The sequence below is a fragment of the Opisthocomus hoazin genome, chromosome 23, assembly GCF_030867145.1.
Source record: "Opisthocomus hoazin isolate bOpiHoa1 chromosome 23, bOpiHoa1.hap1, whole genome shotgun sequence".
NCBI classification, from domain to species: domain Eukaryota; kingdom Metazoa; phylum Chordata; class Aves; order Opisthocomiformes; family Opisthocomidae; genus Opisthocomus; species Opisthocomus hoazin.
In genome coordinates, this window is record NC_134436.1 from 12,341,918 (window position 1) to 12,369,204 (window position 27,287).

General features: G+C 58.8%; 2 protein-coding genes across 11 annotated transcripts in view; both read right to left on the bottom strand.

Annotated features, from left to right (window-relative positions):
* Positions 1–21: 21 nt before the first annotated feature.
* On the bottom strand, positions 22–22,895 carry AFAP1L1 (actin filament associated protein 1 like 1). 6 transcript variants are annotated; one of them, XM_075442174.1, is made up of 20 exons: positions 22,812–22,895; positions 13,200–13,316; positions 8,665–8,793; positions 8,004–8,087; positions 7,532–7,629; positions 7,257–7,368; positions 6,765–6,863; positions 5,840–6,051; positions 5,293–5,472; positions 4,482–4,568; positions 4,125–4,218; positions 3,825–3,977; positions 3,146–3,357; positions 2,571–2,716; positions 2,062–2,140; positions 1,814–1,928; positions 1,436–1,600; positions 1,000–1,226; positions 619–747; positions 22–224 (listed from the first exon to the last, which is right to left on the bottom strand). In XM_075442174.1, the coding sequence occupies exons 4-20, from the start codon at positions 8,077–8,079 to the stop codon at positions 201–203; spliced, it is 2,208 nt and encodes a 735-aa protein (XP_075298289.1). In that variant the 5' UTR covers positions 8,080–8,087; positions 8,665–8,793; positions 13,200–13,316; positions 22,812–22,895; the 3' UTR covers positions 22–200. The 6 variants fall into 6 exon arrangements, 4 of the variants coding, with proteins under 4 accessions (XP_075298289.1, XP_075298287.1, XP_075298288.1 ...); XM_075442172.1 differs by lacking the exon at positions 13,200–13,316 and having other exon boundaries at positions 4,134–4,218; positions 22,812–22,884; XM_075442173.1 differs by lacking the exon at positions 13,200–13,316 and having other exon boundaries at positions 1,000–1,178; positions 22,812–22,884.
* Positions 22,896–24,845: 1,950 nt separating this feature from the next.
* The window catches only part of ABLIM3 (actin binding LIM protein family member 3), a 56,589-nt gene continuing 54,147 nt past the window's right edge, over positions 24,846–27,287 (bottom strand). For 3 of the 5 annotated variants that reach the window (XM_075442129.1, XM_075442127.1, XM_075442130.1), the window contains 3 exons: positions 26,994–27,052; positions 26,407–26,467; positions 25,847–26,176 (listed from right to left, as the gene is read on the bottom strand). In XM_075442129.1, the coding sequence (XP_075298244.1) occupies positions 26,070–26,176; positions 26,407–26,467; positions 26,994–27,052 (227 nt within the window). In that variant the 3' untranslated portion in view covers positions 25,847–26,069. Of the gene's footprint in view, positions 25,116–25,512; positions 25,594–25,844; positions 26,177–26,406; positions 26,468–26,993; positions 27,053–27,287 lie in introns of those variants that run through there. The other 2 variants (XM_075442131.1, XM_075442128.1) reach the window with 2 other exon arrangements.

Consider the following 27,287-nt stretch of genomic DNA (forward strand, 5'->3'; position numbering starts at 1 on the left):
AATCCCCCTCCCACCCCCTTCCCCATGGTTCATAGTGTTGCCCACGAGGCAGACAGTGCTGCAGTGGCGGGGCATGGGAGGGTGCCTCTTCCCCCATGCCTTCCCAGCACCCTCCTGGCGCCTCGGAGAAAGGGGGCTTGTAGCTCCTCTGTGAGCCCCAGTGTCCGTTGGGGGCTTGGTGGGCGTTCCTGCAGCCCGGCTTAAGTCTGCTTCTTTTCCCATTCCTGCAGAGAAAAGGGCAAAAGTGGGGGATGAGGAGACATCGCTAGAGAAGTGAGCACTGAGCCTCTGAGGGCATCCATCCCTACTGGAGGGCTTTGGACCACCCCAGTATCTTCAAAGCTTGGAGTCACTGCTGCCTCGGTCATCGTAGAGGCGATGCTCTCCTCTCTGTCCACCCAGCCCCACACCTCCCAAATCTCTCTGCAAACCAGGCTCATGCTAGCAGAGAGTGCCACTGAGCTGGGCCAGCCTGGCTGCAGGGTACCCTGGCAGTACACCCTGCTTTTGGGGAAGGGAGCATCTCTGGTCCCCAGATTTCATGGTCAAGCAAGGAGGATGGGACAAAGAATGAGCTTTCCCATGGCATCAGGGAGGAGAGGGGGAGCGAAGCAGGACCTTGGCCTTCCGCAGCACATTTCCCTTGTTGGCTGGGAGGACGGAGGGACTTCTCTTCCTCAGTTCAGCTGCACAGTTAACGGGGACCAAGTGCTCAGGGGGGCTCCCGTTTGGCTTGTTCGTAGCTTCCTGTGGAAAAAGGGGAGCGAGAAGGAGAAGGAGTTAGGAGACCTCGAGAGCAAGGACAGCCAGGGAAAAAGAAAAGCACAAACTATCACGAGGTCAAAGCTGCTGTGGCCAAATATAACTGACGCTTTTCCTCCCACCTCTATCTACAATGTGACAAAGCAGCAGGGATGTCCCTTGTTTCCCACGTGCTGCTCCCCCCCACCACCCCAAGGGAAGCTGGAGCCACAAAACTGAGGAAGCAGCGGTGCGTACCTCGTTCTCAGCCTTGCCAGTCACAGCCAGCCCCAGGGCCGGCCCTCCCGCCAGCGACTGCTTCAGCCGCTCCTTCACTTCGGTCAGCTTGAGCTCCAGGTCGACGCGGCGCTCCTCCTTCTGCCGGCACTGCTCCTCCAGCACCACCACCTGCTGCTCCAGGTCCTGTAGCTTTGACCCTGCTTGCACAAGCGTGCCCAGCTCAGCACTTTCGCCAGAGGATGAGGCTGTGGGGACAGTGAAGCCACCCATCCTCCTGGACAGGGATGCTAGATGGGGCTGCCAGCCCGGCAGTGCGCTGCAGCCAGCTCTGCTCACAGCCACAATGCCACCGCTCGCCCAGCGTCCCCAGCCCACTGGGGGTCTGCAGCCTTCCTCCTGTACCAGAGTGCCTCCAAGCATCCCCAGCCACGGCGCTTGGATGGCACAAACCTACCTGTGCTGCCCTTCATGGCTTCCCGCAGCTCTCGCTTCTCTTTCCGCAGCAGCACCAGCTCAGTGCGGATCAATGCTTTCTCCTTCTCCAGCTTCTCCTTCTCTGTCAGAAATCGCCTGGCATCCTCCTCGGCCCGGTTCTTCCCATACCTGTACTGGTTGGCGTCTGCAGACACAAGGAGAGCCGGTCATGAAGGCTCTGGCCCTGGCTGCACCAATGCCACCCAAGGTCCAGCTGAGCTGGCACAGTACAACCCATCACCGATGTGCCAGAGCTGGCCAGCCCCAGCCTGGCTGCAGAACCCCTCGGGGGAACAGCGTCCTCCCACACTGGCCAGGGTTCCCCCAGGGATGTCTGCGGCCGAGGACCACCACTCACTGGATGCATGCCTCTTTACTTTGACTTGAGGGTCTACCCGCCGTGACTTCTCACTGCAGGAGGAGGCATGGCGCTTCACCTGGGCTCCTGACGGCCGCCCCGGCTCCTCCTCAGCCTGCGGTGGGGACAGGAGGGAGGGCGTGCTGAAACACCCGCGGGGCCATCGTAGCCTGGCCAAGGCTCCCCGTGGCATATTCCATAGCCTGGCCACAGATGTGGGAGAGGGCGAGCCCCTGAGCCATGCTCACCTGAACCTTCTCGTAGGGGACATCATCGTACACCACACGGGAGGAGTCTGGCCGGTGGTCCTGGGAGTAGCTGGCCCACCTGTGGGAGGAGGGATGGGTTCTTCCTTTCCAGGACATCCCTGCCAGTCACCCAGTAAGCCCGTCCATCTCAAAGGGCTTCCTGCATTGCTCTCCCAGCTTTACTCACAAGCACTCTATCCTACCCTATTTACCCTACCCTACCCTACCCTACCCTACCCTACCACGTGTATCCCCTAAGTCCTTCATCAGCATTGATGAAATGCCTTCTGCTTTCCATCCTGCCCAAGGGAAGCTGCCTTGCTTTGGGAACAACCAACCCCCAGGACACCAGCCACCAGCTCTCCCCAAGATCACAGCACAAGCCGTGTCCCAGGCCATGCCTTTTCTAGGGAGCACACAGGGCTGACACAGTCACCATCCGCAGCCCAACGCTCTGCCCACGGCACAGCCCCTGTCCAGCCCGTGGCACAGCAGGAGGGCAGCCTTACAGGTAGGAGTGCCTCACAGCCGTCACTATGTTGGCAATTGTCTCCACATCCACATAGTCATAGTGCAAGGCCTCCGGTGCTGTCTGCGAGCCTGTCTCCACCAAGAGGAGACCCAGCCAGCGGCCCAGGTCTTCAGAGCAGCTTGCCTGCAGGAGAGAGAAAAAGTTGGGGTGCACACTCACCTCCTTGCCCCTGGCCCTTGCTCCTGCCTCCTGACGCAAAGCCCCGCCTTGGAGAAGGGCCCTCCAACATGAAACGTGTGTGCAAGACTTAGGAGGATCCAAAAGAACGCACACAGGCACATGCAGGAGGTCCCAGTCCCAAACTCCCAACCACCCGCTGCAACCTGCCAGCTTCAGCCCTGCCAGCCTCCTCCCTGCCTCCAGCCTGCAAATACCTGTGTGGCTGGCCCTGGCTCACCCAAACGATGCCCTGGGCTTCCTTAACATGCAGGAGAAGGGAAAACAAGGCACTGCTTGCATGCAAGCGTGGATCATCACAGGAGATGCTCACGGAGCTTGGCAAACCCCTCCTCACGGGACCGGCACACCCTGCCTGCCCTGCTGCCCGCTCACCTCCAGCGCTGCCACCTCCTGCCCGTTGCGAAGGATGCGGAAGGCAAAGGGGTGTTTGGGGCCCAGCCCTGGGACCACCTCACAGCCCCGGAGGACGATGGCGTTCGCATGGGTCCGCAGGTCGGTGCGGTCCTTGTGGAAGTAGAGGGTGTTGCCCTTCAGGCGACACCAGCGCTCCTTCCAGCACTGGCTGACCAGGACGCTGAGGTAGCCTGGGGGGATGGTAGGGCCGAGGGAATGGTCTCAGTGCCTGCTCGGCTGGACCTCAGGCAGGCTTTAATGATACACAGCTGCCCAGAGATTACGGCATGGCTCCCTACTCGTTTAGTCCTTCTGTGTCTCAGTTTCCCCTCAGAGAGCCAGCTGGGACACCCTGGGCCCAGGTGAGGTGCCAGCTCAGTGCCACACAGTCACCCGAGCCTGCTTTCTGAGACACGGGTGACCCCTCGCCCCTTCCCCACGCACCACGGGAAGTTGCAGAGCCAGGACCAGGCACCATTTTGTATCCCAAGGGAGTGTCACAGCTCTCCATCGGCTCGGTGACCTTGCCCCCACTCAACCGCCCCCTCACCCCCTGCCGGCCCCCCATACAGTCAGGATGGGGGGAAGGATGCCTGCTCCCCTCCACTCCTGGCCTTGCACAAGCCGAGCCCTGTCTCTGCCTCCGGCCCACACAAACCACAGCAGGGGATGTCTTCCTCGGTGGAGGAGGTCTGCGTGTCCTCGGCGGGAGGCTTCTTCTTGGAGAAGCTGATGATCCTAGTGATCTTCTTCCCTGCCACCCGACTCATCGAGCCCTTCAGGTCAGCCAGGCCGCTCTTTTTGCCTTTCCCTGGAAGGACAACAGGGTAGCTGTGTGCCCCCGGTGAACGTCACAGCATCTCCCCTTGCTAGGAGAGGATGCTCTGCGGCTGTGGTGCACACAGCCGGCCCCACCGGCTGGGGGTAAAGACCGCCTGGCTGGGGACAGGTGCCATACCGTGCTCACCGGGCTCTCTGCAGGCTGCTGGGGAGCCGGTCTCACCCGTCGCCACGCTGTCCGAGTCGGAGGTGTGCTTCTCCTGTGACAGCCGCTGCAGGATGAGTGAAGCATGCACCCTGTCAGCAGCATCCCCCTGTGCAGCCCCCAGTGACAGCCACTGTCAGCCCTTTGTCCCTCCTGCGTGCGGCTGGCACATCCCCCCAGTGCCAGGGTTGCCCCATAAGCCCTGCAGACCTGCTGCAAGGATGGGAAGGGCCCCCCGTGCAGCACTGGGAGCTCGGTGGCCTCCCACTCCCCAGGCTCGATAGCAGCAGCCCCATGCAGCACCTCAGCAGGGCAGTTAGAAACTGTCACCTTATCCAGGTCCATCTTGCATGGCAACACTAGGGAGGTGGGGGCTTCCATCCCACCCGCTGCTGGACTGCTCGCTTCCTTTATCACCTGTGGAGACAGCCCCAAGCAGCCACTCAAAATGGACCCGAGAGCCAGGGCTACTTCCCCTGGCTCAGCACACTCCCTTCTCGCTACCAGAGCCGGACTGAACCACGAGGACAGAGGTCCCGGTCTCTGCAGGACAGGACAGCGAGCCCTGCTTGGGGCACAAGCCCAGCTTGCCTGGGGGATTGCACACACCTTGGCCCTTCAAAACTGCAACCAGTTTGACATATTTTGTCAGAAATCTCAGAGGTAAGGGACCTGGGTGCCAAGCTGCACAGTCATCCTGCTGGCACAGGGCACCTCATGACCCCCCATTTTACAGGCAGGCACAGCGTGGCTTGCCCAGGCCATATAAAATGACCCTGTTCTCCCACATTTGGGCAACAGCTGGGTTTGTGGTGTGCACAGAGGCTCCTTTCCCACCCATGGCCCCTTGCCAATGGCCTCCCCCCCCCGCCCCCCGAACAAAGGCAGGAAAGGGCCATGGGGAAGAGGAGTGGGAGAGCAAACATCCCCACCCCACAGCGTCTGTCAGCACCGGAGATGACCAGGCCCTGGGAAGTGGCTGGCCAGCCCCCACTAGCCGATAAAAGACAGGAGCAAAGCTCCCTTTCCCCTTCCAGCAAGGCAAGAGCTTTCCCAGAACAGCCCCCTCCCCACCTGAGCCAGGGAGGATGCCAAGGAGAGTCTGTGGCCCCCCAGGCAAGGTGGGGGGTAGCCATGGTACCTTCAGCCACTCCTCAGCCTGCTCCTTGCTCTGCACGGCCAGCACCAGTGCCTCGGCCCCTGGCAGTGAGAACCGCAGCTCATGCTTCTTGCGTCGACCATCCTTGGGGACGTAGATGACGCTGCATGTGCCCAGGGGCACCTCCACGTGTGGCTGCCGATCCTTGGAGCTTTTGTAGCACTAGGGGAAGCAAAGGGAACTGCTCAGGGCTCTGCCAAAACCTGCCTGTCCCACTGCCATACCGGGCAGAGCTGGGGTCCCTTTAGGGGTCCCTCACAGGTGGCACAGACAGAGGTGCCTCAGTCTCTGCAACACCCTCCGTGGCAGAGGGCTGCGAGGTGCCCTCTCACTCTGTGCGGTCCCCAAAGAGAGGAGCCCTCTGTTTACTTGCAAGGGAAGTAAGGGCAACCCTTGCATGTGCTCTGCAGGGCAGTCGCAGCCTTGGGGCAGCATCTTGGCATGGACAGTGCTATTTTGCTTCAGCCTGGACCTGACCTCCCGCCCAACCCACCAGTAGGTTTCTGGTCTCCACCAGCTCTTGGCTCACCAGGAGTTTGCTGTCTCGAATGATGGTGAGCTGCTTGGCCCACTGTCCAAAGCGCTTCTTGCGCAACAAGAAAGCACAAATCCTGCAATCCTTCACCAGGTTCATGGAGGCTTCCTCCGATGGCCATTGGTGTGTCAGCTGCTGGCCCTTTCCCTCCTCCTCCTCCTCCTCATACGACTCATAAGAGCTGCTCATTGCATCCGAGTCATTGTCTGGAAGGAAGCAGGCAAGTCACCGCAAATAGCGGTCCGGGGCCCTGCCTGTCAGGCACGCTCACACGCTGCCAGGGCTCCCTGTGCCCAGTGGGCTCCAGCACAGAGCCTGCGCTGGGCGCCACAATGGATGGACTCCATGTCAGCCTTTGAAAACAGCACCGTTTTGACCCCAGCTGTCTCCATTTCCCTTCCAAACCAGGCAGGATGCTCGTGGGCCAAATGCCAGTCCCAGGTGTGTCTATCGAAACCCCTGGGCTGGCTTACTTCATTGCAAGCCTGAAACTTTGAAAGCCTGGATTAAACCTTCTACCCGCAACAGCGGATCATGTGTTGGCCCTCTGCCCCACACCTCCTGTGCAGGGCACAGAGGAGCAGGGTTCCGCAGTGGTGTCCCTGCCCCAGGTCTCCTCTGCTGTGGCAGAGGCAGCTCATGCAGGGCATGAGAGCTGCATACGCAGGGACACCCGTTCCCCATACTGCTGACAAACATGGCACCGATTATGTCCCTTCCGCAGCACGAGGGCTCTGGCTTGCACGACAAACAGCACTCCATGCTCCTTGCTTTTTGCCCAGCAGCCTATGAAATGGGAGAGGTTCTCCAGCCTCTACCAGCCCAGGCTCTGGCCCACAGCCCAGTCCTTAAGCCCCCATCTCAGGGCTGGACTTTACCAAAGCTCTCCCCTCCCTGGCGAGGGCACCTGGATACCTACAGGAGTTTTTTTGCTCCCCGTTCATCCTGGTGACAGGGTAGTTGCTGTCTGCATCCTCATAATAGCCATCCTCGATGGAGTTGGGGGGGCTGGAGCTGTCTGCAGAGGAAGCAGAGGGCAGCTGGGGCTGTTACACCTGGTTTTCCCCCAAGGATACTCCAAGCAGCAAGCCTGCGAGCTGGGGCAGAGCAAAGCACACCCTCGCAAGGCATCTCAGCATTGGTCCCCCTGCAGCTCTGACCTCTCCCATCACCCCCTTCCCACTCGAGCCAGAGCAAACAACTCCTTGCAATAACAGCACAGCGCGATGGGAAGGAAGCGGGACAGGAGTGCTGCTGGTGGGAGCAGCAACGTTTCCTTCCCTGGGATGAGCTGTCACGCTCGCCGAGGGCTGCCTACTTTGCTGGGTGGGCAGGCAGGTGGGGGGATGCAGCCGCCAGCTTGCAGGGCTCCCTCCACCCTCCTGCTGTCCTGGCGCAGAGCAGAACTCACTGCGGGAGGTGATGTACTCAGGAGCCTTGCCAGGGCCCAGGGGCAGGGCTTCCTCATAGTAATCCTCAGGTGGGGGAGTGGTGGGCAGCGGTGGAGCAGGGTCCACAGGAACCTACAGCAGAAACACCACCAGCATTAGCTGGGCAGCGGAAAGGGTCACGAGTCCCAACAGCTACCATGGTGGCAAGGGACAGGAAGGAGTCCCAGCCCCAGCCACGGCCACCTTCCTGGGCAGGTGTTGAGCAGACCTCTGAGGTGGGCATTCAGAGACTTACTGGTTTTGCTGTCTGGCTCCTGGCCAGCTCCAAGCCAATGCCATCACCTGTGTCCCCCTCCTCCTCCTGCATGTCCTGGAGATCCCGCAGGTCACAGTCTGCCCAGGGGTAAGCGGAGAGGTGAAGGGAGCAGGAAATGCCAGAGCTGGCCCCCCTAGCCATGCCCTCCAGGGACCCCAAGGCAAGCACCCATGGCCCTTCACAGGGAAGGTGCTGGGAAACAGGCACCGCCGGTAAATGCAGCTGGGCTGGGGTGTGCATGAACCCCTCCATGGCCAGCTCCCAGGCAGCTTCAGGGGAGTGGGAACAAGAGCCTGGGGTGACAGCGCCCATTGCAGGCGCAAGGATGCAGCTTTCACCTTCCTTCCCTGGGGAACCCCAAGAGCACCCGCTGTCAGCAAGGACCCCAGGGCCACCCCTGCACCCACACAGTGTGACCCCTGGCATGTCGATCTGGGTTGTCCACACTTACCAAACTCTTCAAAGAGAGACTCCACAAAGCTGGTGCCATTGCTGAGGGATGCTGTGTTGACGTACATGTAGTCCATGTCCTTCCCTGGGAGCGAGGGGATGCTCTCAGCCCGAGGGTGGGCAGGGTGGCTGGGGCAAGCACCGGCACCCCTCCTCCCCACAAACATAAACCAAAGGACAGAGTCCAGCCCACCCCACCGTACCACGGGGTGCTCCTCCGGAGCATGTACCCGGGGAGTCGAGGAGCCCCCAGGGATCCTGCTGCTCCCCCGGGAGGCAGGAAGGGGGGGAAGGCTGTGAAGCCCCAGGTGCATGGTGCTCCTGGCCTTTCCGCAGAAACCCCTGCGCTCAGCAGAAACCAGTGGCAGGAAGACTGCTGCAAAGTGGTGTTTCCGCAGGGAGCAGCCCCCCTGCCCCGCAGCCATAGCGGGGATGACGCCAGCCCCCACGCCCGGGGCGGGGGGGAAGCCAGGAAGTGAGAGCAGGGAGCGAAGCGCCGTGAGGGGGCTGAGCAGGTGCTGGGTGCTGGGCACAGAGGCAGCTCATCCCTGCCCTGAAGATTGTTTTCCCTACCCTGCTGGGGTTTTGGCCTGGGACAGCTGCTGGGGACACCCACTGCCCCTGGGGACAGCCACCGGACACCGCAGGAGCAGGACACAGACCTGTGGGCGGCTGCAGCTTCTGCAGGATGGTAGAGACAGCCAGCTTCTTCTCCTGCGTGGTGGCACTCAAGTACTCGTGGTCCAGCAGCTTGAGCAAGACGCTGAGCTCTGGCAGGAGCTGGTCCAGCACTGGGGGGAACAGGAAGAAGCCCATCAGCCAGGGTGGTGCCAGGGTACTGGGGTTAAGACAAGGCAGAAGGAGCTGGAATGTGTGGAAGACTCCAAGATGGGGGTCTTTCCCAGCTGGCCCAGCACAGCTCAGGTGGTGTTTGCCAAGTGCATATGTGCTCCTCCCATGCATAAGCTTTTCCACCAGGACACAGACACCAGGATGCAGCCTGCTGAGCCCACGAATGGAAACACCAGCTCTGCAGGGCTACTGGATTGCTATCAAAGGGCTCAGCACACATACTTTTCCACGCAGATAAAACTACACCTCTGTCCACATGGCAGTGTATCGTTGCTGCTGGTGCCGCCTCGCTGTTATGGACGCTGGGTGGTGATGGAGGGAAGGAAGAAGAAAAGAAGGAAAGGAAACCCAAATACCATCTCCAGAGCCACCTGGCAACACCACCCAGGGACACATCCTCCCGCTCCTCACCTGCTGAGGGACATTCGCATTCCCCTGCTGTGCTCAGACCACCTGTGACCTCCCAGCCCAGTGCCACCTTCACAGGGTCCCCATACACAGGCTAGAGCCCTCCCCCCCACGCTCAACAGCAGGTTCTCTGCCCTGCTGTCACTCCTTGCCTGTATCATCCCAGCTCATCCACGCTGCTCTAAGGCCACCCCACTCTTCCCTCCAGGCATGGAGTCACTTCCCCAAGGCACAGTCCCTGCCCCACACAGGCACCTGAATTGTGCCAGGGAGGGAATGGGGACTGCAGCACAGGAGGGGCTCTCCCCACTCAGATCGGTGTTAGCTGAGCCTCGGTCCAACACACACAGCGCCAGAGATGGCCAAGAGGGTCAGAGAAGCTGAAATCTTGGCAAAGTGGAACCGTACCAGAAGCCACCATTTGTCAGATTTCCAGTGTGTGGGATCCCAGTACCCACCAGCTCCTGGGCGGCTGCTGCTGCACCTGAACACAGCATCAGCCCAGCAGGCAGAACCAGGCAGGGGAGATAGGGAGAGCCCAGCAAAATGCAGCAAGAGAATTCACCACACATTACCGTTACAGGCACAACACATAAAAGTGTAGGTCTTCTCTTTGACATGGTGATTCATGGGCTAGTTTTTATGAAGCAAAAGCACGCTGTAGCTGTGACCGTTACCTGTGCAGCAGGGCTCCAGAAAACATTTGGATGTTTGCATATCAGAGCAGGGCTACAAAAAAAAAAATTAATCACTGGAAGGAGTGTTTATGGTGCTGGCAGCAGCTGACCGACAGCTTTAGAAAAATGTGTTGGCCGGGGATGGGACTGACAGGGAGTGTCCAAGTGAACAAGGTGAGCTCTGGACTCCACATCTCTCACAAGCTCCTACACCCCCCATTCTGCATGTGCACCGACATCCTCATCCCAGGTCTCTTTCTGTACCATACCTCCTCCGAGCAGGATAAGACAAAACTGAACTGGATCCAGAGCCAAGCTCCCATTTTACCAAGGACAACACACCTGCCCAGCTCCACTGGCATCCAGGGTAGCTCCTGCAGGGTCCAGTGCCTGCAGGAGCTGGCCTGCATGGAGAGGCCAAGCTCAGGGACACCTGGAAACCTGCAGCTCTGGAGGCTACAGAGGGCGGTGGGGGAAAAAAAAAAAGCTGTTGTTTCTTCCAATGAAAGTGTGAGCAGGATCCCTTCTCTTGGCAGCAACTGAAAGTCATCAGAGCACAGCTGGGGCAGGCATGCAGCTGGCTTTGGGTCTCCAGGGACAAGAGCAGAGGCCAGAGGTGACCGCAGAGGCAGGTCAGACGTGCTGACCGATGGGGATAGTTTGCAAGGAGGGCAAAGTGTGTGCCTCAGCTGCATGGAGCATTGGGGACACCCTGCCCATGCTTTACCCGTCCCCACTGCTGCCCCTCTGGGCAATGCCAGGAAAAGGGCCCTGGCAGAGCAGAGCTGGGCGGCAGCGAGGGCTGGCATAGGGCGTATTTCCCAGGGGAAGGGCAGGATGCTGTGTTTTTTAATGAGCTTCTGCTGGGTCCTATCCAAACACTGCATCCACTCTGCTGAACACCCATCAAAAACTGGGCTGCTTCAGGTCTGACCTAGGATTTTGAGTGCCCACCCTTCACCCTCGCAAGCCGTGGCCCAGGGCACAAAGCAAGTCCCCTGGGACCAGGCTGGCACTGCTGACCAAAGCAGGGACAGTGCAGTAAAACCAACCACTGTTTCAAAGATCTTCGGATGAAGGGGAACCCAACACAAGTGAGTCAATGCGGATCAGCACCCGGCCAACACAAGGCCCCGGGCAAGGAGACAGCATGACTGGCCCCAAATCACTGACTCCCCAGGACACGAGGCAGGATGCGGCTCACAAGCCTCTTCCTGCCACCCCAGCCGATGGGTTTCTATCTCTGCAGACCTTCTGCTTCCTCCTCCCTCTCCAGTGCCAAGCTAAACAGCAGCTTCAACCCTTTTGGCAAGGGTGGCTTTGCCAGTGCCCATCTCCCATGGGCAGGCCACACCAGGACAGGTAGCCCCCGGGCAGGGCGAGAAGCCTCAGCACAGCTCCAGAAGGAGCAAGCAAGCCTGGGAAGCTGGCAGCAACCCCAGCCTGCAGGAAAGGAGAGGGCAACCACAGGGAGGGCAGATTCTCCCTGGGATGTTTGCACAGGCAGACAGGAGCAGGCTTCTGCTCAGGGATGCAGTGGTGGTCTCCAGACCAGATGAGACATCCTCCCCTGCAGGGACTGGCGGGGCAGGGAACTAGCAAGGAAGCAGCTGGGACAAAAAGCAAGATGCCCCCCCGTCCATCCAGCACCCACAAGCATCTAGGGAGACACCTATCTTCCTGCCACCCCAGCTCAGCAGGCTCTCAGCCAGCCATGAGCTCCCACAGAGGAGACGAGGATCATGCACATTCCCTACATCAGCTTCCCACAGCTCACCAAAGCCTAGGCCACGGTGCTCACCAGCATCCCCCTGCCCTGCCATGTGTAGGACATCTCCTATCACAGCCACCAACTCCTTTGTCAAGGCTTTGGACTAGCCGACAGCAAAAGGGCAAGCAGGATTCTATTAATAGTGACAAAGCAGGTGGCATGTGTGGCGAGGAGACCCTGCTGTGCACAAGAAATGACAGTGCCCAATAAGCAAGGTTTGTTGCCTGCCATGGCAGGCAGATCAACTCATCAGCAACGCCCCAAGCGCCAGCTCTGAGCCGGGGCGCACGAAGCACAGAGCGGGGCGAGCACTGAAGGCGCCTTTGTTTCTGCCCAGCTGAGCTGTCCCCTCCATCTCCCTTGTTAAACATCCTCCAAAACACAAGGCGGGGGGGGGGCGCACAGTGAAAGACGTCTATGATCCCAGGAGAGCGCACAGCCTGCTGAGCTGAGCCTCTGCCCCCGCGAGTGGAGGAAGGGAAGGGAAGGAATTAATTTCCTACACTTGTTAGTTTTCCAGCCCTCGTAAGGTTAATGGGGTGGCTGCAGGAAGCAAGGGGAGATTGCTCCAGGGTTGCTGTGTGGAGGGCAGCGGAGGCTGATGTGACTGACCCAAGGCCACCCAGCAAACAAGGACTGGCATGTTACTTCTGCAATACCTGGTGGGAGTGAGCACAGACCCCGCACCAGCCGGCATCCGTGCCCACGGTATGGCGGGCAGGGGACGGGGCTCATGTGCTGGTGTGGGTGAACAGCCCTGCCCTTGGGGGCTCTGGCAACTGCGGTGTGAAACCGTGGAGTCCAGGGACAGAGGTGGCAGCAGGACATCAAGGGGCTCCTGGGGGAGCACTACATCAGAGTGGCCACAGGTGCTGAGCAGGGGATGCAGCTGAAAAGGGACCTTGCATCCCCTGCCCGCTGAGCCACTCACTCACTTGGGGGACAACTCCAGCCTTGCGCCTGCCTCCAGCCCTGACAAACGGCTCCCACCTGCTGCTTTCTTCTGCAGCTTCTCTTGCAAGTGAAATCCTGCAGGACTGCATCACTTTGTTGGGCTCAGGCTTTGGACACAGGCATCCCAGGGCAGGGAGTGATGCCAACCTCCCCTCCCAGAAACTCACTCCTCTCCATGTTTGCAGCCTGTCTCACTGCTGTGGCAGGATGGGGAGATGCCAGCAAGGTCTCTGAGCCTGGGAAGGCCAGGAGCCGTGGCAGCAGATGGCTTTAGCATTAGGTAACTTGGGCTGGATGGGCTGGGAGGCCTCAAGGCAGCTCTGATGGTGAGCTAGGGGACCAGCACCAGGACACTGCTGCTGTTCAGGACAACGGGGCAGTATTTCTTCTGCTGCTAAAGCCTGTGTTAGAAGCAGCACCAAGCACAATGCTGGCAGGGGAGCTGTGTCCCCTCCAACACTCCACCACCTCTCTCCACCTTGCACCCAGGCCAGCTCTATTTTTAGACCCCACGAGTGCTCCCCTCCTCAGGGACCTGCTTCCACAGTGCGCAGATAAGGGTCCGGGTGCAGTTCGCAGCTGCAGAGCCCATCTCCCCCTCTACGGCCTCTGCTCTGTCACAGGTGCAAAAATCAGGTCTTCCTCCAGCAACCTGCAGAGAGGAAGAGGAGAAGGAGGAGAAAGAGGGTCCAGCCAAGTCAAAGTTGGAGTTTCCCGGTGTAGAGACCCAGCTTTTGCAGGGGGAGAGATAAGACAATGCAAGCGGAGTTGTCACCCCAAGCAAAGCCGATCTGCAGCCTGAAAGAGAGCCACAGGGAGGGGAGATGTTTCACAGCACCATAACGCTGCAAGGCTGCTGCAGTGGGGGGTGCAGCCACGGCTCTATCGTCCTCCGCCTGCCCCTGGCCGCACTTCCTCCTGCTCCAGGTGAAGGCTGGGGGTGAGGGGGGCCACGGGAAATCGGATGCTGGGAGTAACAGCCATTGTTTTTAGCTAAAATAAAACCCAAACAAAAATAAATCCTTCCTGCTGGTGTGGGCAGGGCCCTGTGATACTCTGCCTGGTCAGGGCTGCTAAGAGCCACCACCAGCAGTAAACAAACATCTATAGCTCCTGGGATGCCATAAATAGGTGGCCTGTGGGCCAGGGAAGGGGGCACAGCCAGAGGTTACCCAGAGACACTCCAGCCCCAGGAGTAGCCCTGCAGGAAGGTCGCCTATCCTGTGAGACAAACAGACCCAGTGCTGCTGGAGGAGCCGCCTTCAGCACGCAAACCGCTCTGCCCTCTCCACGGCCTGATGTTGAGCCGCCTGCAAGAGACACCCAGGCACCAGGACGTGCCTCCACACCTCTCTGCCTGTCCCCAGCCTTCTCCTGCCCCAGCACCGGCTGCAGGCATCACTGGAGGAGTGATGCCTGAAGTGGGTGTTGACAGCCCCCTCCAGCCCCAGCGCACTGCTTCCCACCCCAGTGGGGCCAGCTTTCCCCCACTGCTGCTCTTTGAGGAAGGCAATGGCCTCCCGAGCTCTTTGCTGAGCTCCCAGGGCAGTTCCTGTTCCCACTCCCATTCCCAGGGAGGTTTCTTTCTGACAGACAGGAGGGAGGCATGCAGCCGGTGAGGAAATGCCTTGGCAGGGGCTGAGTGGCACTCCTAGAATTGTTCCTTTGTGCAGAAGACAGGAGGACAGACTGCTGCCTGCCTGCACTCTGCCTGCGGCCACCGCTCCTCCGGAGCATGCAGGAGCAGTGCCCTGCCAAGTGAGCAGCAGGGCAGTGCTCAGGCCCCGGGAGGCAGCAGGGGTGAGCAGGGCATCCCTGCCAGCCAGGCTCAGCTTCCTGGCCATCCATCACCAGCTGGGTGTGGGGCAAATTGGGATGACTGGGACGGGCTGGTGGGGCCAGGAACACAAGCCTGGAAAGTACCTCCTCCTCCGAGCACGGCTGCCTGTACAGCTACAGAGCAACTTGGCGTGCTCCAGCCCGGAGGGTTTTTAGAGAAAAGCCAACAATTAATGATCACACTTGAGCTCTGACAACATCCCATAACAGTGGAAGATTTGCTAAGGGGCCACTCGATGCACATGAATCATCTCCTCCCTGGAAACAAGGGCCCCTTGAGTGGGACAGATGGGGGGAGCACCTCTGACTCCCAACAATGTCAGCAGAAGCCGGAGTGCTTGGGGCCGGCTCCGGCGTGGCTGGGAGCCCGCTGCCCCCCCCACCCCACCCCGGCTCTCAGCTGTCCCAGGCAGTGCCTTTCCCATCCCTCCCTGTGATTAACCCCTCCGTGTTGTTAACGCCAGGACCCCGGCAGCCATCCCTCCTCCCCCAGTGGCTCCCAGCTTAGACGCCGCAGCATCCCCGAGTGTTGCAGAGCTCAAACCTTTGGACCCCAAACTCCTGGCGCCTCCCTGCTGCCTCCCCAGTGCCCGACGGCACACCCTATGCCCTGCCATGCCAGGCTGCAGCAGGCAGGGCAGGCATGCATGTCTCTTGCAGATCTCATCATCGTGACCTTACAGTAACTAATATCCTTAGCTGATAACCTTGGAAAATCAGTCCCAGAAGATTAACATGAAACCTGCTTGCTCAAGGGGACAGAACGTCCCCGGCCAGCTCTCCATCCCGGCGCAGTCGCCCGCTGGCTTCTGTCCTTACACGCAGGAGCCCACAGGGTTTGCAGGGCCACTCCATCTCGTTCCAGCCCTGGGAGAGGGGAAGATGAGCAACCAGAGATGTTAAATAGCAAGAAGGCTGCCCTGGCTGTGTCTACTGAGCCTCCTTCAACTTCTCCCCCATGTGCTCCAGACACACACCCCAATGCTGACAGCAGCTTGGGGGGGTGGGGGATTCCTTTCCCAGCATGGCCATCTCAGCCACTTTCAGTGTGCCGCTTTTTGTGTGAAGGGTCCTGCTGCATCTGGCCCTGTGCCTTTGCCAGCAGCGGCTCGTCTCCCCAGTATAAATAACTCTGCAGAAAGCCTTATCGCATGGCCTTGCTCCCAGATGCTTGCCCACCTCAGCAGAGGCTGGTCGAGCAGCAAGTCCAACCCGGGGCAGAGCCATACTCTTAACCACGCACTCTCCCAGTCCACTTGCTTCACCTTGGTCCTCTGTGCCGAAGCAGTTTCTTGGAGTCCTTGCCACATACCAAAAAGCGGAGAAGAGCAAGGAGAGCTGCAGCGCATGCCCAGGGCTAATGCTCTGTCCGGTGCACCCAGCCAGTGCCAAGAGCCTGGACACAAAGCAATTCGCAGCAGGAGCAGGACCCCAAACCTCCCATCCCAATGCACTCGTTTCTGGAGAAGAGACAGTTTCACATCCTCCCCACAGTCTTACACATAAAAACAGAAGTCCTGAATAGAGAGAAGTGTAATTACAAGCCAACAGAGCGTTATACAGACTAAAGATTATCACCCCTCTTCACGCCCCTGCCAGCTCACACACTGCAGAAACCATCATTCACTGCTGTGGGGCAAGTCAAGCCCCTTCTCTATGTAACTGGATTAAAGGAGAAACTGGAGAGAAAGGTGATCATGGTGCTTCCCTTCCCACCCAGCCTGGTGCTGGCAGCACACCCGCTGCAGCACGGCCCAGAGAGAGGGGGGCTGCTCTGCAGCTGAAGCTCCACGCTGGGACGCGGCTCTCCTGGCGATGCCCACACTCAGGGCATGGCTGTGGGTGGAAAATCTCCCCCTGTGCAGCCGCAACTGCATGCCCAGAGCTGCAGCCTTGCCCCAGGGCTGCAGCACCCTCATCCCACATGCTCTGCTTGGTGCCCCAGTCCCCCTGAGCAGTGACTCACAGAGGGGCGTCACCTCCCCAGGGAGCCCCCAACAGAGCCACGGGGCATTGGAGGGGCTGAGGCTCTCTGAGCTGGCATTGCTGCTGGAAGAAAACCCGAGGGCAGCCTTCCTGGGTTGCAGGGCAGTGTCCTTCCTCGCAGCAGCTCACACCGAAGCAGAGCAGCTTCACAAGTGGTGCCGGTAATGATTAACAGGCTGATTAAATCACCCACAAACATCTCCTGTGACCCAGGCAGATAACGACCCTCCCGGTGCCCCATGCCGAGGCAGGAGTCCTTCTCCAGGGGCTGCTACCCCACTGCTCATGGCTTAGCAGCCCTTTCTCCACCTCCTGGAGAAGGTTGTGGTGGTTTACTTTAGCTCCCCAAAAGCAAACTTTACCCCTCTAACCCGAAGAGGCTGCAGCTGCCCACACCCCAGAGGAGGAGGGGGTAGCTTCTGGGTCACCCTCTCTTACTGCTGAGCACAGCAAGAAGTCAAGGAAATAAAAGCACGCAGGTGAGATATTGCTGTGTGACCCTGCTCACACTCCCAGGCAGGGCACGGGCAGCCTTCTCCACCTCTGCCCCGGACCCCTGAACCCTGGGGGGCTCGCAACTCCAGGCACAAGTTGTTTCCAGCCACAGCTTGGCCCAATCAACACAATTAGCTCTGCAAATACGTGTGGACCAGATTCAGTACTTCCAGGCTACATCTCAAAACTCTGTGCTAGCTTCAGTGGGCGCATGGCAGGATGCTCTGTCGGGCCAGCGTGTGAGCTGGTCTCAGAATCTGCTAGCTGGAGAACAGGTTTAAATAATGGATGAAAAAGAGAGGTTTGAGATGCCCTTTAAAGGAATAGTCAGGCAGGGGCGAGACCTGCTGAGTAATGTATAAAAAACAAGCTGCAGGCAGAGGGGAGATGTTAGGATTAGTCAGAACCCAGAATAAACTGTGTTTTCTCCAACCAAAATTTTAGCGTCAGCCTTTTCCAAACAAACTCCACAGCACAGAGAGCAGCAGGTTGGCCTAGGCTCCTCTCCAGCACCCAGAGAGACCCCAGGACCAGTGCCACAGCCATTTGCCCACCCCTGTGACCACCCTCCACGGCAGGCAGAGCACCAGGAAGCCTCCCCAAGTTGCACCTTCCTGCCTGCTGCTATCTTGGAGCTGGAGGACGTAAAGCTCTGACCTCTGTGTAGCCCTTCATCTCCACCAAACCTCAGCCTCCAGGACAGCAGGAATTACAGCTAATTGCAGGCATGGTGGTGGTAAACCTGCTGATTCAGCACCCCGGTGCTGGTGACGGCTCTCCCGTGGGCATGCCCTTCCCACCACCCTGCACCGAGAGCCAGGTGGGTCCTCCAGCCCCCAAATCTCCAAAATAGACACCCCAGCCCCACTGATGGGGGTGGAAAGCTCTCTGCATCCCAAAAGGCTGCTCTCCATGCCCTACAACCCCCCCCTTCCCTGAAGCCAAGATCCAAAACATCTCGGATGCAATACCCAACCCACAGGAGTGAGATGTGGGGAGGCTAGCAGGGCTGACACTTCTAAGAGGAAGAATCACAGGAGACAGTTGTGCCTGGACCCTCAGAAGCAGAGGAAGGTACGGGACCCTCACCTAGCAGGATGTGGGCAGGGAGGGTGTGAGATCTGCAGGAAGGAGCTGGTGCATTGGCTACCAGTCAGCTCCACTTTCCCAAACGCTTTCAGCCACAATGCACAATGTGGACCCCTCTTTTCAGAGGCGGTGGGAGAAGCAGCTACAGAACCCCTATGGGGACAATACCCTTGAAGAGTCAGGGGGAGGGAAACAAGCACTCCGCACCCAGCTGTCTGTGTTAGCATCCCTGCCCTGATCCCAGAAATGCCCAGGAGCTTGGGAGCTGTGCCAGGCACAAGTCCCCCCTGCCCGGCGCGGGGATTGGGACCCTCTCAATGGCCACCTCAGCCCTGTCCCTGCTGGAGAGCAATGATCCTGGGATGGGGCAGGCAGGGCATGGCAGAGAACCCGAGGAGGGCAGGATTAAGTGTATTTTCTCAGCTGAGAACACCCCTTCCATTTCCTTCCCTTGCCCAGCTCCGCCAGGAGCATCAGGTGCAGCGGCAAGGCCAACAGCATTTCCTATCCGCTTAACCCCTACGGGGCAGGGGCAGAGAGGCAGGAAAACCAGTTTAACCCGTCAGGAAAGCTGACAAGCTTGAGCAGAGGGGAAGATCCAACTGCTCTGGTTATTGCTGACGGCTCTGTCAGTGCCAGGACTGGTTCACCGCATCTGCTTTTAACTCCAGGACATGAAAGCCAGCTATCAAACCTGTTCCTGGCTCTGTCCTTTACAACCTTGGTTTCCCAAAGCGCAAATGACACTGGGACCATATGAAAATGGAAGACTCAACCCACTGGACAAGGAGCCAAAAAGGGGCTGTTCCCCCATCACCAAGTTGGGTGGGTTTAATGTTAAAAAGAACCCAGAAGAAAGCCAAAGCCATTCTTCAAGCTGCTCCTTACACATCTCCTGCTAATTGCCAGCAATCAGAGCATACTAGCATCTCCCAGAACTCCCTCCTATCACTTCCAGGATCACATGCACATGAAACCCACTTCAAAAAAAAAAAAAAAAAAAAAAGTATTTTGAGCATGGAAACCCCTTGCAGCAGAGATCTGTTTTCATTCCAGACTGTTATGAAATGTCAGTGTTCTCCCTTGCCTGCCAAAGAGCCTGCCTTTGATGTGACTGGAGGCATATCAGGAGCAAAAATGGAAGGGGCTGCAGCAGCCATCCCATGGAGGGAGCCTGGGGGAATGAGGGGCAGAGAAGTTATTTTCATCCTTCCCCACTGTGGAGGCTGCAGATTGTCAGCACAGTGTCTGCAGAGGGACTTGAGCTCCCTAAATGCCGCCGCTTTTAGTGCCGCAGAGTAAGGAAAGGCAGGCTGTTGGGGGCTGCACAGGTGCCCTCTGTTCATCCCACAGGTGCCCTGGCAGAGGGAGCCAGCCGCTTGTTAGCATGGGCAGCAGGGCAGGGCTGGCAGAGACAATGCAGAACTCCTTGGGAGGTTTCTAAGCAAACTGTCCTGCTGCTGCCCTGGAAGAGTGACATTTAATTGATATTTTGCAGGACTGACAGCTGGGACATTCATTTTCACTGGAAGAAGGTTTCTTGCATGCAGGAGATGGGTGTTCCTCAGGAAAGAGCTTGAGCTGTGCCAGACTAGACAGTAGCTGTTGTAGGGGAGGGTTAAGGGGTTAGGACGTGAGTCTGGGATGCCAGAAAGCACTTCAAGCCTCCACTCTGCTAAATTGTTATCTCCTGTCCCCAGCAAGTTATTTGGCTACTGAACAACAGGCCAATCTTGCGTCAAGACCAGTTTTCACTCCCAGTCCTCCTCTGAAAAGCCTTCCCACTGTCTGGGATCAGACAACTACTTCCAAACCTTAAACAAAGTTTTCCTGGGCTGGGATAAGAACCGCCTGCCAGCTGCAGGCAAGAGGATTTCAGGCACACCGGCGCTCAGCACTGCTCCATAGCAGAGGGTGCGTCAGCCTCACAGCTCAGCACATTTGCACCGGAAAGCAGCATTTCCAGGTCAAGAGCAAACACGGGAAAGAGGCAGGTTTTCCAGACAGCCCAGTCCCCAGAGTCCCTGGCTGGAGGACACTACCCCCACAGCAGTCAGTAAGGGTACCAGCCCGCTCCTTCCCCTCTCTAGCAGCCCCTGCTGCAGTAGGCACCCACAATGTGCAGGGCAGGGCAGCTCTGCGCCCCTCCAGTGCAGCCAGGCTGGCTTCAGCAGGGATCCACTACCTACAGCAATACTCATTTCCCACAGTTAAGGGCAGCGTTGCTCACGGAAGGATACTGGAAGATGCACGGGAAAACTAACTCCAGTGCCTCCTGCTTTGCACGGTGTCAACATCCCCAGGGATGCTGCACGGTGTGGCCAGCGCAGCCCGTGGTGGGCTCAGCCCCCTCCCCTGCATGCTTCCCGGCGATAAACAGGCGGTGGCCCCGGGCAGCTGAGTTTCCAGCTGAAGGAATGGCTACAATGCGGGGGAGAGCTCGGCATTTGCCTAGCATGCTAACAGCTGGCCCGATCTGTGTTTCGCACCCACTCTGCAGCCCCTTCCACCAGGCTAAGTACGCTGGGCGGGCGGCATTCCCACCCCCAGCTTGCAGGCAGCAGGTCAGGAATGACCTGGGCTCCCTCCCACCAAACCCACGGCTTCCCCATTCCTGTGGGCAAGCTGGAGCCAAGTTTATCCCTGACACATCTCCACCAGCCTTGCTGGATTTAGACCCCAGATAAGTTTGGTGCAGGACCCAAATTCTGGTGGCACAAAAGGTCGGGGAAGAGTCACTAATGAGAAGCCATATGTGAGCACGGCCCTGCTAGAGCAAAGGCTTGTGGCACATATCACCTCCCAAAGCATGCACACATGCACTTCTCCATCAGCACAACCTGGAACAACTCTGCAAACAGCCCACAGCACCAGTTCCCCAGGTTAGGTGCTGGTGTAGAGCTGAGCCCCGCACCGGCTGCTGCCCAGTCTGCCGGGGAAGGCAGCAGGTTCGGCTGCAGCATGGAAAGCGATGAAGAAGCTGACGGATCATAAAGCAAGAGCAAGTCAGGGGCTAAGCGGAGCTCCAGGAAAAGAAAGTGGCTGCCAGAGGACAGGTAGAGGCTAGGAATGGGGCACTGAGCTCCTACCCACCAACAGACCCAGCACCCCTTGCACCAGAGAAGGGAGGCCGGCAAGACCCCTACACCTTCCCCCTGCAAGCCACAGCCCCCAGAGAGATCCAGTGGCTCTGGGTGATGAGCAGGAGGGTCTGGAGGAGGTTTACATTAGCAAACAGCCACCCAGGTGCCAACAGCAATTCATTACAAGCCCTCAAAGCAAAGCAAGCAGGCACCGCTGCTGCTACCATAGAAGGCACCGGCAAGGGGAATAGAACAGCAGAGAGGCTCTCCCCTGGCAGGCCCAGCCCACGGAGTGGCCACACTGTGCCCAGGCTTGTCTCCGTGATGCTCCAGGATGGGTTCCACAGTGTGCTGGGCATCCCCTGCCCTTTCCTGCAGTGAGGTCCTGGGTTTGATTTTTGGGGTGGGCTGGGATGCAAACAGGGTAGCCTTCCACCAGCTCGCACAGCAAGAGAACAGGGAAGCTGAGACCCTCTGCTTTCCCCTCTGCCCATCAGTGTGGTCCTCTTGGACCTTGAAGAACAGCTCTAGCATCACGTGTCACTTGACAACGCTCCCCCTCCTGCAACAGCACCCTCCTTCTGAGCTGGCAAAGTTACTCTGTCTGTCTGGCAGGCAGGGCAAGCTGCAGCCGTGGGGGAAGGCTGTCCCTGTCCTCTCCGAGGCTGCTGGGCACTGACACTGCTTGCCAAGCACCAACATGGCGAGCTGCAGTCCAAGAGTCAAACTCTTCATACCACTTTTCCACCGCGGAAACACCACCCCATCCTTTTACATAAGGAAGGGGAACTCTTGACCCTCGGGTCTTTCTGGTGCTGATCCAGAGCAGCAGACACAGCACTGCGTGAACCACCCTGGGACTTCAGCATGGTCGCAGCCCACAAAGCTGGAGCAATGCCCCCGGCCCCCGTCACCACTTTTCACCGGTGCTGCTGTAACAGCTCTGAAGACTGGTCAAGGGCCAGGACCTCCATGCTACACCGTATCAGCACCTGCTCCTCCTCTACAGCCCTAGGCCACCATTCTGCAGCAGCAAGCAGCAATCCCCCTGAAAGCCTCCCTCTGCTCCTATCCAGGGACCTGCCAACCCAGCAGAAAGCTAGGACCTTCTCTGCAAAGTTGGCCCAAAGCCCTGGCAGGTTGATTCGTATCCCAGATCAAAGCCTAGCAGCTACGTGCGCCTGATGCCACAAGCTGCAGGCGAGAACGGCACACATGTGGGAACACAGCCACTTCCCAGCAGGGTGAGGATCAGGCCCTCCATGGCTTTACGAGACCACCGGCATCTTCTCCAGCTGGGGAAACTCTCTGCATCCGATCAGCTCTACATGGAAACACCAGTCACCTCCCTTTCTACCACTGTAACTTACCCTAACAAGTGCTTACACCCCTCAGGCTTCCCTACAAGCCACTGGCTTTTCACCCATCTAACCAGCAAAGGGAAACTGGTACCAGTTTGTGTCCCAGCTGGCCCTGCCACAGGGCTGGTGAGAGACAAGGGCACCCTGGGGACAGGGTGCCACATCGATCCAGAGAGTTGCACCCGCTCGGCTGGGAAGCGACGCGCGACACCCAGCTCCCCGGGCCGGGAAAGCGGAACGTCCGTCCCGTCCCGTCCCGTCCCGTCCCGTCCCGTCCCGTCCCGTCCCCCTTACCGCTGAGTCGGTCCATGGCGCCGGAGCCGCTGCAGCGCCGGCCGCCCCGGGAGGCGCGGGCGGGCTGTGCCGCCGGTAGCGGCCGCGCGGCGGGGCCGGGCCTCAGCTGCGGGCGGCCAATCGCCGCGCCCGCCCCTCCCTCGGAGCACGGCGGCGCCGAGCGCCGGCGCGGCCCGGCCCGGCGCGCGGCGAGCGGGCGGGGGTGTCCCTGCCCGCGGGACGGGTGGGTGGTGTGTCCCCGTCGCTGGTGACCCCTCTCCGCGTGCAGCCCTGCGGCACCCACCTCCCTCCACCAACCCTTGCACGGCTGAGGGCGTCGCGGGGTCCCCCCTCCTGCATCTCCCACAGGTGCTACCCCCAGACCCCTTCATATCTGCTCCCTCCTGGTGTCCCTTGTGTGCCCGGCCTCTGCCTGGTCATGGTGCTCATGGAAGGTTCCTATAGCTACAAACGGTTGAGCTTGACTTAGAGAGCTGTAGTTTACGTGAGTGAAATCATTATCAATACAACTGGTTCATTTACTACTGCACTAAAGCAGACAGGAGCAATTACCAGTGCAATATCGCCATCTCTACCTCAGGCCCCAGCCCCTTCCATGCCAGCATAAAACTCTCAGAGCTGGGGCTGCTGCTGATGGGACACCTCCTGCCTTGAGCACCCTGCACCCTGGCAAACCCCTGCAAGGGGCCCACACGTCTCTCCCGCCTCACGTAGCAAACCGGTGATGGCTTTTTTGGGCAACAAGCTGGGCAGGCTCAGCACCCAATGGTAGTGTTGCTGATGGCAGGGGGGGCATTCGATCCACCTGATGGGAGACACCAGGACAAGATGGTTTCAAAGATGACCAGAACAGGCAGAAGAAGAGCTGGCCCGTGGCACAGTGAAGGTAAGACTGTCACCGTCCCCTTGGAGGAACCCTGCTGACTCTGCTCTTGCTGAGGTGCCTCGTGCCTTGCTGGCCTGTTTGGGTCTGCTCAGTCCTGTGGTGTGCCTGAACATTGTGCCAGAGAAGCAAACAGGAAACCAGAGCACCACAGATGACACCAGGAAAGATGTTTGTGTGGAAATAACCCTATTAATTTTTTAAAAAAATATGCAAAGGCAAAAAAAATCGCTTAGTTTGCAGTGGAGTGAATGCTGAATAACCCTGGTAATGGCCTTCATTCCTGGAGGTTGCAGAGGGCTTCATCTGGGACAGACATCAGTGATGGGGTAACTCAGGAGCCCCCCTCACCCCCCACCCCAAAAAGGCCCAGCAGTTAGTGGGACTGGCCCCCCCACTCCTAGCCTTGCCCCCAGCTCCCACACAGACGGCTCCCACTGCTGCTCACATGGGTGCCGAGACCCTGGAGCAGCAGGGCTAGGTGCTCACCCCACTTCTGATAGGGCCCAAAGTGAGGTGGCCCAAGTCCATGACCAGCCGCTATCACAGCTTGTCAGCCCTGGAAAAACCTGAAGAGCAGCAAGAAACTGCACAAGGGATGAGGCAGCGGCTTTGGCTGTCGTCATTTAAGAAGGGCTTGGTTTTGGGATGGTATGGAAAGCTGTTGTTCTGGCACTTTGGGAATAGAAACTGGCTCCGTAGCAATACCGGGTTTGCCAACAGCTTGGGAAGCACTGGGGCTCAGGCTTGCACCTTGACCGGTTGGGGTGCACCCTGCTCCTCCTTGTACCCTCACCCCAAGCTCTGTGTTTCTGATCCTGAGGGTGAGGCTGAAGGCGCACCCAGTGCATGGCCGTATTAAAGGCAGGGAAGACATTAAGGAGCCCGTGGTGGGATCCCCTTTCCCTGCAAATGTACCCAGGGTGTTTTCCAACCCATAAGTAAACACAGAGACCAGCTGAGCAGAGCAGCACAGGGCACCACCCCATCCCAACCCCTGCCCCCCAGCCCCAGGACACAGCCCTGGGTACCACAGCCACAGCCAGAAAATCCTCCCCCATTGCCCCCACAGGGCAGCAGTGACAGACACCAAGAGCTTCAGGGCCCAAGTGGCTTTAGCCTCTGTGAAAACCCTGGGATCAATACAGAAACAGAGCTGGAAAAGGAAACAAAGAGCATAAAACAATCTGCGAGACTCCAATTCACTCTCAGTGTACGTACAGCACCGAGAATCATACAGAGCTGCAATATAGAGATCTTTCTATGTATATATTTATAGGTATGTATATATTTATAGTGCACTGCATTTAAAACAGCCGGGCCTGCTTCTTCAGCTCATTCCTCTTCCAGAGGGCCAGGCGGTCGAACTCGGCGATGGTCATGCCGAAGATCTGGTAGAACTCCTCCTGGGAGAGGTGGCGCTGGGGAGAGAGGGAATGCTGGGGACCAAGGTCACCACGGCGGAGAGGACATGCAAGGTGGTCTGATGGCATCCCCTGCCCAGCTGGGTGTGATGGGGTGCTGCAAACCCCAGCAGCGTTCACCCAGGAGAGAGGAAGAACCCGGCTACATCCTGCTCCTGCCAAATGCACTTGTGCCATGGGCACGGGGAACAACTCTGCCCCGGCCAGCAGAGCAGGAGCAGGACCATGTGCTGCTGGCACATGTGTGCTCCTGGCGAGCTGTGGAGATGCTCCTCACACATCCACGAGCCTCTTGCAGCCCCACGCTGCTTGCTGGGGCTAAAGAGACACCCCGTGGGACTGGGTCCCTCTGAGCCCCGAGGAGATTGTTCCCAGTGGAAAAGGCTCCCCTCACCTCTAACCGAGTCCTGTCCACGTCTTTGGGTAACTGGTTCCTGCCCCTTGTCTTCACCAGGAGCAGCTCGTAGGGGTATATCTGCACAAGGACAGGAAGACCGTGGTGTAGCTCTGGGGCCAGGAGAGGACAGCTGGGGTGCACTTGGGAACGGGGCCATGAGGGCCACCAGGACAAAGCCTTCCATTTAGCAGTGTTTGGGTGGCACGGTTGCCACCAGGGCATGGATGGGACGAGGTGGAGTAGGGACTTGCTCTCAGGGTGACCCTAATACACTTTGAACCACCTTGGCTGTTCTGAAATAGCAACCTCAAGGTCTCCTGCTTGTTCTGCAAAGCCAGGAGTGACCCAGGGACGAGTGTGAGTAGGGAACCACCCGCATGACCACTTCTCCCTTCCTCAATGGGGAGACACCTCTGCTCGGCCAACGTGCTTGGGACCTTGGCAGGAGGGGAAGGACTCTGGTCTGAGCCCCACAGTCCCAGGATAGGGCTGTCAGGTGGGGGATGAAGGGGGATGAACGCAGGGCATTGCAGGCAGAGGGCAAAACTTCCTCCTCAAGGGCCTGGGGACACATGGACACATCTCTGGGACTCTGTCTGCATGGTCCTCGCACCTCCAGCTGGCAACTGCTCCTTGGAGCTGGAGCATCTTACCTTGTACTCTGTGGGGAGAGAGAAAAGACAAGAGAGACATAAGCCACGTTGACCCCTCTACTGCCAGGATCCTCTCCCTAGAGCTGCGGGGACCCCCACCTGTCTCCCTCCTTCTCCCTCCAGCCTGGACCCCCATTTTCTGGAGCTGCCTGCAGTGGCGTAGGTAGCCCCATGGCATCTGGCTCTATGCCTACAAGGTCCCCTGCCCGTGCTGCTCCCCAGCCCTGCAGTGCCTTACCTCGCATCCCCCAGTTGACGGCATTCGTGCTGTCGTAGTGGAAAAGCTCGGCACTGGGAGGCTGTGGGAGGGATACAGAGAGGGAGGGAGGAGTAAGAGGGGGTCGCCTCCAGACATTTGGCACAGGACCTCGCATGTCCCCAGGGGGGAAGGCACCCACCAACCCCAAAGCAGGACCTACTCCCCACACCTGGCAGTGGGGAAACTGAGGCACAACGAGGTGAAGTGACAAGCGTAGGTCACATGGAGGCAGGACCAGTCCTCCCGAACCCCAGTAATTGCTGCCCCAGGGTATAACGCAAAGCTCTCATGCTGGGAAGCAACACCAGCATCCCTCTGAAGTGGCCCTGCAGGACATTTAGGGCAGGCACCTCTCTCCTGCAGTGCCTGGACAGGGCACATTGGTCCCCAGTAAGGGTCATTTTGGATTGGCACAGACCAGCAGCTACAACATGGGTGCAGAGAAGGGGTTAGCAGGACACCCTAGTCCTGAAAGGGGAGCATGAGGGACTGTGAGGAGCCTGGGGATAATGACGAAGAGTGCAGAGATGCCTGGCAGTAGTAGGATGCAGGCAGCAGGCACTTACCCTGTGCAGTCCATTCCTCCTGTAGGCAGGGAGGGAGGCCGACTTAGAAATGAGTGGGTCTGCAAAGAAGACACCAAGGTGCTTAAGGGAAAATGCAGGGGTGAGTCCCACACCCCAGGAGAGCACCCACTAGGCCAGCCCTACCCCTGTGTTCCCATGTTGCTACCCAGCTCCACATTCACCCAGCTCTGTCTCCTTCCAGCTCCAACTCATTTCCAGCCTGGCTTCCTCCCACGCTGATATTCCTCTCCATGAAATCCCTTTCCCATGGCAGCCCTCCTGCCTCACCACTCA

Excerpts from the sequence above, each read along its gene's own strand:
- AFAP1L1 (XM_075442171.1), bottom strand. Across the intron at positions 5,473-5,839 it reads TTCGAGACAGCAAACTCCTG|TGCTACAAAAGCTCCAAGGA; the intron begins GTGAGCCAAGAG and ends TGCTTCCCCTAG. Across the intron at positions 748-999 it reads CTGGCAAGGCTGAGAACGAG|GAAGCTACGAACAAGCCAAA; the intron begins GTACGCACCGCT and ends CTTTTTCCACAG.